The sequence below is a fragment of the Garra rufa genome, chromosome 12, assembly GCF_049309525.1.
Source record: "Garra rufa chromosome 12, GarRuf1.0, whole genome shotgun sequence".
Classification (NCBI taxonomy): domain Eukaryota; kingdom Metazoa; phylum Chordata; class Actinopteri; order Cypriniformes; family Cyprinidae; genus Garra; species Garra rufa.
The window spans coordinates 41,054,151-41,067,552 of NC_133372.1; the positions used below are offsets into that span (position 1 = coordinate 41,054,151).

Consider the following 13,402-nt stretch of genomic DNA (forward strand, 5'->3'; position numbering starts at 1 on the left):
GAAAAAAAGAAGCAAAATTAACTTCTGTTTTCTAATGTGAAATGTCAAAATAATGTGTCAAAATAAAATAAAATAAAATAAAATAAAATAAAAGATTTAAAAGATAGATTTTTAATGAGCAAATCCCTAGAGAGATTTTAAAAATATATTTGGGTGTGTGTTTCTCTTAATGTGTATAATATATCAAAGGTTTGGGTGTGACTCATTTAATTTCATTTAATGAATTAATTTGATGTATACTTGCAGGTACAAAATCAAGAAAAAGTGTTTTTGAAGTGTATATTAATAACAATATTGTTGTATTTTGCATAGTTTACATATTTTTATATATAAAGAGTGGCACATTAGTATTCAATTTGTCTGATGAAGAGCCTGCGTCACATACGCTATGCGAAAGTTGTTTAAAAAAAATATTTTTGGAGCTTTGGTGTTGCCGACTTTACACTTATTTAAAAAAAACAATAAGCAAAATTTACTATTAAAAAATAAAAAATCAGAAATGATGACCAGTTACACTCCTGCCTTGAAATAATAATAAAATACAATAAAATACACAATAAACATTACAATAAACAAAAATGCCTAAAGAGATGTTCAGAAATAATAAGAAAAATTAACTTTTGCTTTATAATATTTGGAAACAGTGTCTAATACATAAATACCTTGAACAAAGAGTTAAAAATCAGAAATGATGACCAGTTACACTCCTCCCAGAAAATAAAATAAAATAAAAAATACATTAGAAAAAAATGAAAACTGTTAAAAATCCATTTTAGAGAAAGAGTTGATTAAAAATTAAGAAAGAGTTCATTAAAAAATGAGAAATGATGACCACTTACTCTCCGCAAAAAAAAAAAAAAAAAAAAAAAAAATCCCTATAGACATGTACAGAAATAACAATGTGTCTAATACTTCAATACCTTGAAGAAAGAGTTGATTAAATATCAGAAATAATGACCAGTTGCACTCCTGCCAGGAAATAATAATAAAATTAAATAAAATTAAAGTATTAAATAAAATAAATTAAATTACACTGCAAAGAAATACCATCATAAAATATTTTTTTTATTATTTCTATTATTATTATTTATGTATTTACTTTTAAACAAAAAGAAGCTGTTGACTTCAAATGCCTTAGTTTTAATTCTACATGCCAGAATTTCTTTTTGTATAATTTTTGTGTTAGTGGTCAATTTCTCGCTGTCATGCAATGAACAGCTCATGACCTGAGAATGTTGTGTTGAGTTTCTTACAGTACTTCAAATGTTCATGTCTGGTTTGACTTTAAGATTCAAAATCAACAACAGAGGAGCTTCAGGGTTTTATGTGCTGTCGTCTTCAGAAAAGAGCCGAAAAAATATTATGGAGCAAAAGCGGAACAAATAGTGTGCAGAGGTGGGTGCTTTAGAGTATTTATTTAACATTTTTGTTTGCTGAAACCAGATCATAATCCATGTTTGTCTTTTTTAAAAGGGACATAATAAGAGCATCATAAAACCGGAGTAAACAGTTATTATGGCCTAAGGAATGGGGTCTGTGGTCTGGAAAACACCATGGCTTGGCAAGAATGTCACTTTCTCCATTATTTTTCCTGTTTTTCCTTCCCTTGGTTCTCTCCAGTCTTTTTTAATCTGTTGTTATTCTCTGCCCTGCTTTTTACCTGCTGTGATTAAAGCTTCCTATCATTTTCATTTTCTCTAATTATGCGTACACAAAGCACTAAAAGTGCATATTTACAGTCATGTATCATCTGTTTTAGGCCCACAGCAGCCACCGCTCTAACCTTTAATCCCAAAACCAACATAAATCTCTATGTTAAGATCAGAGGTTTGTTTGTTATGATTTAGTCAGGTAAATTTGGGTCACCTGTAGGGTCGCAAGAGAAAACACAGGCGAGTCTTGTGCTGGGAGTCCTTCTGAGATGTGCTGCCTGACTTTCATTAGCTCTCAGGGATACACTTGAAGACAAGGAAACTTAAGAAGAAAGGAAATGATCTTGGGTTAATCTAAAGGACATCCTAGGACTAAATTAATTCATCGGGTTCTCATTGGTCACACCACAAGCAAGTCTTTGAGGTGTCAACTTCAGAGATAAACCACAATGGTACTGATGGAGAACATCTGATGTGGATAGTAACAGTAGAAAAACTTCTGTACTGTTTTTGAGCTGCATTTATCTAAATCAATACATTGTGAAATACTGTACAGCTGAAGTCAAATGTTTACATTCCCCTTTCAGAATCTGCAAAATGTTAATTATTTGACCAAAATAAGAGGGATCATACAAAATGCATGTTATTGTTTATTTAGTACTGACCTGAATAAGATATTTCACATAAAATATGTTTACATATAGTCCACAAGAGAAAATAATAGTTGAATTTATAAAAATGACCCCATTCAAAAGTTTACATACACTTGATTCTTAATACTGTGTTGTTACCTGAATGATCCACAATTGTGTTTGTTTTGTTTAGTGATAGTTGTTCATGAGTCCCTTGTTTGTCCTGAACAGTTAAACTGTCTGCTGTTCTTCAAAAAAATGCTTCAGGTCCCACAAATTCTTTGGTTTTTCTGCATTTTTGTTTATTAGAACCCTTTTCAGCAATGACTGTATGATTTTGAGATCCAACTTTTCACACTGAGGACAACTGAGGGACTCATACAACTATTACAGAAGGTTCAAATGCTCACTGATGCTCCAGAAGGAAAAACCATGCATTAAAAGAAAACTTTTTGAATTTGAAGATCAGGGTAAATTGAATGCATCGTGTTTCCTTCTGAAGCATCAGTGAGCGTTTGAACCTTCTGTAATAGTTGCATATGAGTCCCTCAGTTGTCCTCAGTGTGAAAAGATGGATCTCAAAACCATACAGTCATGGTTAGAAAGGGATCAAATACACAAAAATGCTGGAAAACCAAACAATTTGTGGGTCCTGAAGGATTTTTCTGAAGAACAGCGGGCAGTTTAACTGTTCAGGACAAACAAGGGACTCATGGACTTGTCAGACTCATCACTAAACCAAAAAAAAAAAGCTAAAAGAGGGGTGTAAACATTTGACCTGTATTATTACAATTTAAAATTAATGATTTCTATGTGAATATATTTTTTTATGTAATTTATTCCTGTGATGCAAAGCTGAATTTTTAGCATCATTACTCTGGTCTTCAGTGTCACATGATCCTTCAGAAATCATTCTGACATGTTGGTTTGCTGCTCAAGAAACACTTTTTATTATTATCAATGTTGAAAATAGTTAATAAATATAACTCTATTTTGTGTAAACTCAGGATTCAAAAGAACAGCAATTATTTAAAATAAAAAAAAAATTGTTATCACTCTAAATGTCTTTACTGTCACTTTTGGTCAATTTAATGCATCCATGCTGAATAAAAGTATTAATTTCTTAAGAAAAAAACCCCTTACTGATCCAAAACGTTTGAATGATAGTGTATTTAAACTGTATTTAGCATTAAAATATTACTTACAATATCATTAAAGTATAATTTAGCATAAAAATACGTCTTCTACTTATTTCATAACCCTTATTTTACTTTATACCGCTATTTATATGATCAATGTGCCATAATGAATCAAACTAAATGTTTTTGTTAGTCCAATGAGTTGCTAAAAAGTCATTGCATTGCATTGATGCATCATTCCTATTCAGTGTACTTTATAGTGCACATAGTGCATGCATGAAGAAAATTTGCATCCTGTGCACCCACTGCACCTTATATTCTCCCATAAATAGTTCTTATTATGCAATTCCAAAGCATTTTTTTCTATGCAATGGAACAGCGATGGAAATTATAATGATAGAAATAGAAGGCTATGTCATCCAGTCTTTCCATCACACATGGGTGCCATTAAGAGCGACTGAAGGTGACAGAGAAAATATCACGCTTCATTTTCTTAATGCCACCAGACATTTGATCTGCCAGCGATAATGAAGATTGCTGCAAATAAATGATTTCCAGTAGAGCATCAAGTGGAAACAAAACACAATTTCCCAAATTTAGTCAAGGAACCATTTCAGCTCTCTGAAGTGACAATGTTTGCATCTTGTGTTTCACATAATGTGTGAATTGTGTGGGCTGCTAGAAGAAAGATGATATAAAGAGGCTTAATGTGGAAATGAGAGAGGGTTTAAAGAGGATCAGCCACTGCTTGTCATTTTAAACAAACACACATCACCTTTTGGACATCTTTTCTTCATCCGACACTTTCTGCTCTCAGTCTGAGATGGGCAGAGTGCTTCTGTCTCTTCAGGCGTGTTTCTGGACAGCTCACGGGTCCTGTTCTGCTGTCCCCACCTGGCACCACAGCTTAGGCCATTGTGCTGGCATGGGCTCCATTCACCCCAGAAACCAAAGATACTGAACACACAGCCTTCTGGAGTACAAACAGATGAAGAATACTGAGTCAACAAACTGCATTACTACTGAACAGCTGAATAATAATTTGATTGGCTTCTGTAGAGCTGCTTATAGTTCTAAACTGAATCAACCAAACTAAGCTGAATAATAACACTATTGTCTAACTGAAAAACGTACTTGAAAACTTAATTGAATAACATTAATACTGGTATTTTCTTATTTGTTACTGTAAAGCAGCTTGGTATGAAAGCTTGTTTGCACCATGGGATAAAAAATCAAAAAGGAAATTGAGAATTTTTATTCCACAGTTCAGACTTTTTTCTCACAATTCTAATTTACAACATATAAACTCATAAGTTTGAGAAGAAAAGTAGGAATTGTGAGATATAAACTATGCTAAAGTTAATAAACTTAATAAATTGTGTGAAAAAGGCAAATTAGTGAGATATAAAGTCACAGTTATCTTTTTTATTTCTTTAGTCTGTGGTGGAAACAAAAAAAACTAAAGTCTGTGACGTAAACGGCAAAACTCGAAATTGCGAAAAAAAATAAAAAAAAATAAATCTGCAATTCTAGCATTTTCTTTCTCAGGAAAAGTCACAATTACTTTTTTTTTTTTTATTGTTTTTATCCCATGGTAAAAGCAAGCTTGAATAGCTTTGAAACAATTTTTATTATTTAAAGTGCTATATAAATAAATGTGACTTGACTAATCTTTTTGTGTGTGTCTGAGTAAGCAAACTTATCCCTAAGTATTTGCACAACATCAAGTTAACGGCGTGTACATACCCTGGTAAATGCAACCAGAAATTTTTCTTATGTCTATATCTGCTGCGTTTCATTACCACACATGAGAAAACATCTTGATGTAATTGTTCCAAATAAAACATGACTGATAGGTTTCTTTCAGTATGGTAATGAGAGTTTAATGGCATCTGCTCATAAAGAACGTCTGAAAACAAGTAAAGCGCTTACCAACGCAGTCTGTGGACTGAGGAAATGTGCCCTCTGGACAGGTTTTGAAGCATTTGCCTTTGAAGAGCAGATATCCTCCCTTGCACTTGGTGCAGAAGTCTTTGTTGAAGCACCTCTCACACTCCGGAGCTTTGCATTCTGGGAGAAATATGGATGAGGATTATAGTCTTATATAAGGTGCGTGGTACTGTTACAGGCTTTCTCAAGATATCAAGTTCTAAAGAGATGAAGCGCCCCCCAAAAAAGTAATTTTAGAAAGTTTTTGAAGAACAAACAAACAAATACATACATAAATAAATATGATTTTAAATTATTGATATATTATTATTATAATTGATTGTAGTGCATTTTACCGTGTTTAAATTCATTCCACAAAATTCCTTTTAATTCCTTTAAAATTATTTTTATTAGTGAGAATATCAAATAAAATTCACATTTTAACCATTTTTTTAAATATCCCACAGAATTCACATTTAATTAATTTATTTATTTGAATTTAAATTCATCCCACAGAATTAATTTTAAACATATTACTGAGAATATTAAATAAAGCACACATTTTAAATATATTCTTTAAAATATGATTTAATAATAAGAATATTTTTAAACAGCACTATTATTATTTAAGTACTTTTCATGACACATTTCACCATATTTAAATTTATCCCACAAGAATTTTAAATAAAATTTAGAATATTAAATAAAATATACATTATATATATATATATATATATATATATATATATATATATATATATATATATATATATGATTTTATAATAAGGACATATCTTTTAAACATTATTATTATTATTATATGGAAGTACTTTCAGCTCAATGACACATTTTACAATATTTAAATTCATCCCTCCAAATTTCTTTCTTTAAAAATGTAGAGAATATTAAATGGAGTATTAATGTAAAAACAAACGTAAAATTAACATTAAAAATAATAAAATACATTTTTGGGGACATTTAGATATTATTATACACTTATTTGATATATATTAAAATAAAAATTCTGTCATTAATTTCTCACCCTCATGTCGTTCCAATGAAATGTGAGATGAAATGTGAGAGCTTTCTGACCCTGTATGAATCGTGGTATACTCTTGTGATAGTCAAAGACTCGAAAAAGAGAAATTTGTTAAATAAAGTTGTTATTTTTGATTTCTTTGCGCACAAAAAGTATTCTCATAGCTTCATAAAATTACGGTTGAGCCACTGATGCCACATTGACTATTCTATCGATGCCTTTGCTACCTTTCTGGGGCTTGAATGTATCAGTTGCATTGCTGTCTATGCAGGGTCAAAAAGCTCTCAGATTTCATCAAAAATACCTTAATTTGTGTTCAAAAAATGACATATTTGGAATGACATGAGGATGAGTAATTAATGACAGAATTTTAATTTTTGGATCTAATTGTCTAAGATGGACTCACTCATACAGCGGTTGAGATCTTGGCCTCGGAGGCCGAAGTGTCCGGAGGGGCAGGAATGAAGACAAGAGCCGTGGTGACTCATGCCATCTCTGTTCAGGAACAGGAAGAGACGCTCAGAGCATCGCAGGCAGCCATTTTCCTTCGAACACTCCAGACAGCTCCTGCAGTCCTGTCGCCAGCTCTCTGAAAACATTTCAAATCATTATTAGCAAACAGGCAATGCAGCATCGCAAGGGAGCGTGTCTAAGACTGCGCAGTGGGATTTATGTGCAGTCACGTTATCTGACACATTACACTTTCTGTGGTGACATTTGAGGGTTTTGAGATGACATTCTAAAGGCCATAAGCCTGTATGTCATCTCTTTGGTTGCTTGAAAGGGCTTGGCTTCTTTCTGTCATCTAACTAAACTCAAGAAAGTATACTGCATTGATGTGTGCATTATCATGAATAATTGTGATAAATTATTAGATTTCAAAACTTCTGTCTAGAGACTCGTAAGACTTAAGCAACCACCCAGAACACCCTAGAAATACATAAAAACACTTTAGCATTATGGTGCCAAGATTTCCATGGGCAATTCACAATGCAAAAAGGCGCATATGGCAAATCATAACTTTTAGCATCTGCTAAATAACTGTTTACTCTCTCTCTCTCAGTCTTTTTCTTCCCGCAAAATGTGTTCTCAATGTACAGAGTTCATGCATGTTTACATCTGACCAATGGCAAAGCCAAAGACTGGAGATTGAAGCCTCTTGTCTGCGTTTGTTGTGTCACACTGAGCCAGAGAGGGTTTGCAGAGGGAGATGTGAGGAAACTGCCAGATGGTTCTTATCTTCATGTCCTCCATTAGAGACATAAAGAGACACACCACTGTCTAAAAAGACATCCGTGAGCTACGCCAAGATGCTTCCGCTGCATTTACATCTATATACTGTTTACTACTTTCTGCATGGATGTCAATCAAATTAAATTGAGAAAATATGGGGAACAATACAAATATGAAATGAAGGCCAGACACTTCTATGCTTATGGGTGATTGAACATGCTCCGAGAAAAGTCTGTGCAATTCTGCTCTGTAGGACATGTCTGTTCTTGATTTTTTTTTTCTTTTTTCTTTGCAGTTTGCAGGTATTACAAACAAATTAGTGCTAGTTTGTTTAGGTAAATAATTGGTTAGTTATATATAAAAAAGCTTTTATAAAGAGTCGTTAAACACCAGGGTTTAAAACAATTTTGCAGTTAAATATACTATACAACAGATAGACAGATAGACGTGCAAAAGTTTACATACACGTGATTCTTATTACTGTGATGTTACCTGAATTATCTACCGCTGTGTTTTTTTGGGTTCATGAGTTCCTTGTTTGTCCTAAACAGTTAAACTGTCTGCTGTTCTTCAGAAAATCCCTTCAGGTCCCACCACTTCTTTGCTTTTCCAGCATTTTTGTGTATTTAAACCCTTTCTAACAATTACTGTATGGTTTTGAGATCCATCTTTTCACACTGAAGACAACTGAGGGACTCATATGCAACTATTACAGAAGGTTCAAACATTCACTGATGCTTCAGAAGGAAACATGATGCATTAAGAGCCGGGGGGTGAAAACTTTTTGAAAGTGAAGATCAGGGTAAATTTAACTTATTTTGTCTTCTGGGAAACATGTATCATCTGTGTAAGTTCTGTAGCTTCAGAGGGGCAGTATTAAATGAAAAAAAAAAAAGATATTTAGGCAAAATAAGAAAAATGTACACATTTTCATTCTGTGCAAAAGTTTACATACCTGGCTCTTGTATCGAAGGTAAAAATGACATAAATACTGTTCAATTTGGATTTGTCTGTGCATGTTTTTTTTTTTACTTTTAAAGGTCTGGTGCCCATCTACTTCCATTATTTGGCTGGCAGACTGCCGGCTTTTCATTAAAAATCTTCGTTTGTGTTCTGCTGAAGAAACAAAGTCACCTACATCTTGGATGCCCTGGGGGTAAGCAGATAAACATCAAATTTTAATTTCTGGGTGAACTATCCCTTTAATGCATGATGTTTCCTTCTGAAGCATGAGTGAGCGTTTGAACCTTGTCTTATAGTTTAGTCACTCTTTTGAGGAAAAATAAATAAATTCAAAAAGCAATATCTTGAACCTCTACCTAAAGCCACCACCAGCCACCATAAATTACATCTAATGCTTCGTGACTATTCTGGAAAATCAGTGGTAAATAAACTGACTGATCTTGCCGCAGTGCATCAAGATTTATTACCAACTGGTCTATATTTCAGTCTCGTTCTGCAGAAAATATGCAGATAAATATGATCCACCCTGTGTACACTCCTAAAGCCACATCACAGATAATTCATCATATGCAGTGACTTTACAATTGTTAATCCATACTAGACTAAATCAATACTAGTGTTTAATACTTTTTTTTGTTGTTTAGAGCTCAGGTATAAGTTTTGAACACTTTTTTTCCATTTAGAGCTCAGGTATAAAGTTTCAGGCTCATTGTAACACTGTTTATTGTAACAGTGTATAGACCCAAAAATGAAAATTCTGTCATTAATTACTCACCCTCATGTCATTACAAAGACCTTCATTCATCTTCAGAACACAAATTAAGATATTTTTGATGAAATTCCAGAGCTCTCTGACCCTCCATAGACAGCAAGGGTCCTTCCACGTTCAAGGTCCAGAAAGGAAGTAAGGACATCAGTAAAATAGTCCATGTAACATCAGTGGTTCAATCATAATTTTATGAAGCTACGAGAATACTTTTTGTGTGTGAAGAAAAAAAAAAGGCTTTATTCAACAATTCTTGCAGAGGAAAGCACACATATGCATTGTGATACTCTCCAAAATGCTGCTAGGGTGACGCAGAGGAGAAGACTTGTTGAATAAAGTCATTATTTTTGTTTGTTTTGTTTTTTTGTGGCACAAAAGGTATTCTTGTAGCTTCATAAAATTACAGCTGAACCACTGATGTAACATGGACTATTTTAATGATGTCCTTACTATGTTTCTGGACCTTGAACATGGTAGGACCCTTGCTGTCTATGGAAAAAATATCTTAATTTGTGTTTCGAAGGTCTTTGGGGTTTGGAACAGCATGAGGGTGAGTAATTTGAAATAATTTTCATTTTTTGGTGAACTAACCCCTTAAGACGTAGAAGAGACATTTATTGTCCCATCGGTCATTGATTTTATATTTTATTTATATAATAGCATATATATTATATATATGTATGTATGATATTATATACAACTACTACTTGGTAAAATGTAATTCCAAAATCACACACAAGTCCATTATATACAGTCACATAGAAGTGAAACACTGGATGAACCAATACAGTAAATCAACCTTGGGAAATAAACTTTCATTTCATTCAGCCTTAATAGTCAAAAACAAAATGCACTGCACAATTGTCCTGCTCCATCATATGTCCATGTAATGACAAAAGTTAGTCTTTGAGGGGTTTTATAAATGCTGTCGAATTATGCAACTAATGACTATTTTGCTGTATTGAGATGGTGACAATTTTTGTGCTACAACTCACTATTGCCTATCTACATAATATCACGATACTCTCTAAATGGACTTTACCCCCAAGTGTGAGTTAAATTACCTCTAAACTTCTTTTCTTTTTGCACACATTAGGTTGCACCAATTAATATTAAATAAAACATATTTTGTCTTGTTACAGTATACGGGATCATTAAAAACAGTAGCAATCTGAAGACAACAATCAATCAGAATAATTTATTAGATCTACATTTAGCAGCATTAAATTGATGCCCTATCAACACCATTTAGTAATTAGACCTAGGATTTCAACCTTCACACAATGACTTTCATTCTTAATTTAATCTCTAAAGTGTTTGCTAAAGCGAACGTATAATGCCAATTCTACAGGTTATTCATTATTCTATTTCAACAGGATGCCAAATTGCAATAACTAGAACAGAAATTTGCCATATTAAAATTATAAGCTTCAAATAGCCAGGGAAAATCACTGCAACACACAGCCTCAAGTACTTGATTACTGTCATTAAATGGTGACAACATGTTCAATAAATATATGCATATAAAATCAAAACAAACAATTCTTTGCAAGCTAAAATGTGACCCTGGACCACACAACCAGTCATAAGGTTAAATTTTACAAAACTGAGATATATACATCATATGAAAGCTCAATAAATAAGCTTTCTATTGATGTATGGTTTGTTAGGATAGGACAATATTTGGCCGAGATACATCTATTTGAAAATCTGAAATCTAAGGGTGCAAAAAATCAAAATACTGAGAAAATCACCTTTAAAGTTGTCCAAATTAAGTTCTTAGCAATGCATGTTACTAATCAAAAATTACATTTTGACAGGTTTACAGTAGGAATTTTACAAAAAATCTTCATGGAACATGATCTTTACTTAATTTCCTAATGATTTTTGACATAAAAGAAAAATCAATAATTTTGACCCATACAATGTATTTTTGGCTATTGCTACAAATATACCCCAGCGACTTAAGACTGGTTTTGTGGTCCAGGGTCACAAATATTACATAAATCCTCACATTAATATAGAATTCAACTAATACTCATGCACCTGTCTATTCACATAGATCACAGCTATTTAAACGACTTTGAATCTGACTCATCCAATCAGATTTGAGAGTCTGCACTACTCTTTGCATAAAACAAACTTACAAACATGCAATATTTAGTACTGGTACACATATTGAGATTACCATTACAAAAAAGTACCATGGCACATGAATTTCACTACCATGGTGCATATAAAAGAACTCGAAGAGTACTATGGTATACTCAAGATACAAAAAGCTGTCACTGGGATGGTACCTTTGAAAAAGATACACTTTTGTGCCTTATTTATTCCTATAGAGTACCTAGTTGTACCTTAAAAGTACATATTAGTACCTAAATGGCAAGTTTTAGCAGGATTTAAAAAGTTACCGCCCCTTTTGTACCTTCTTTCTGAGTGTGTATGTCCATAAACTGTCTTTTGTAAGTGTATATTTGATTATTTTGCAACTAAGCATCATCAAAAGCTAATATGATCACAAATGATCAGTTAATGAAAATGTTCTTACCACTTCGTTTTCTCGCAGCCAACGTCAATATAAGCGTCTGACAAACAAGGGAGAGGAGAGCCAAGAGTTGCCAATGCATCTGGACAAGGAACAGGTTCCGTAACATCTGCATGAAAGACTGCCTCTGAAAGAGAGCCGGCCTCCTCTCTGCCTCATGGAAACTCATGGTTAACAGGCTGATGCTCACCCTGCCCACGTCACCTGATCCCCACAAACATCTGTCCAATTTACCTTTCAGCTGTTGAGTAATTGAGCTCGTTTCAGGATTTCGTATTGCGTGAATTCCACCTTTAATGTCGCATACCTGAGGCAGAACTCCGCTTTTGACCTTTCTGTCAACCCACAATCCTTAGTCTAACTATTTCATCCCTCTATATTTAGATGGTTTAGAAGATCTGAGTTTATTTTTCCAAACACAGTGGAATACAGATTGCAGTTTGCTGTGGTTGTGGTGCACTGGATCGTGCAGATCTCCTTCCTGTTCTCCAGAGCTTTGAGGTCGGGTTTGTTTATTTTATCATATAAAGTTGAGGGTATCATTAAAGATCTGTGGGAAAAAAAAGAGCCAAAAGAGTGAGCGTATATATATGAAATACATCTTGTGACTGCCATCTGCAGTTTTTCATGGGGCTGTCTTAACAAACATCAAATGTTTCACAAATGCAGCAATTAAACTGAAAAACAAGCAGATATACACAAACAAACCAGTGAAAACAGCTTTTGTGGGTAATTAGGCTACTGTTGCTTCCAAATATTAGTAAGAGGGCTGTTTACAACATGTTTAGGAAGTACATTTGTATGTAGAACTTTCTTTAGGTTTCTTCTCACTGCTTTTACAAGATCAAGAGCTGATCAAGTGCATTTGTGTAAAAATTGTTTAAATCAAAATGTAAAAATGATAAACTATTAATATTTTTTAATGTCAACATGTACATTAAACACGATTTATCCAAGAATTAGGATGCAAGCAATCAATGGTATTTCAAAGGTAGTAAAACACATGGTAGTACCATGATGGAATCACATGATAGCACTTACAAAATCATAAATATAAACTTACTATGTTTCTTAAACATGATACCATGGTAAGGGGATACTATACTACTTCAAAATGTGGTACTATCGTGGTATTTCTCCAAAAAAACATGGTAGTACTAAGGTATTGTGATGATATCACATGATAGGAGATATTAAGTAGTATTACCGTGGCTACTTCCTACACTTTTGGATATGTTACCAAGGTACTACAATAGAAAAGTGGATGCTATGGTACTTTGAAGTACATCATGGTACTAAAATTCATGTAAAATGGTATTTTATATGGTTTTCCAAAAGGGTATTGGTAAAAACACCATTGTACAAGGTAAAAACACAATGGTACTACTATGGTAAGGAGATACTATAGTACTTATTAGCACTGTAATATATTTTATAGTACGACAGTATTTTTCAAATACCTCCTATGTTATCTCCTATGGTTTTGGATATGGTACCATGG

At 33.3% G+C, this 13,402-nt stretch overlaps 1 protein-coding gene across 1 annotated transcript in view; it reads right to left on the bottom strand.

The window, feature by feature from the left end:
• rspo4 (R-spondin 4) overlaps window positions 1-11,983 on the bottom strand; it is a 32,987-nt gene extending 21,004 nt beyond the window's left edge. The window contains exons 1-4 of the mRNA XM_073852585.1: window positions 11,905-11,983; window positions 6,798-6,980; window positions 5,356-5,493; window positions 4,199-4,396 (exon numbers count right to left, since the gene is read on the bottom strand). Coding sequence (XP_073708686.1) covers window positions 4,199-4,396; window positions 5,356-5,493; window positions 6,798-6,980; window positions 11,905-11,983 — 598 coding nt within the window. The remainder of the gene's footprint in view (window positions 1-4,198; window positions 4,397-5,355; window positions 5,494-6,797; window positions 6,981-11,904) is intronic.
• Window positions 11,984-13,402: the final 1,419 nt, after the last annotated feature.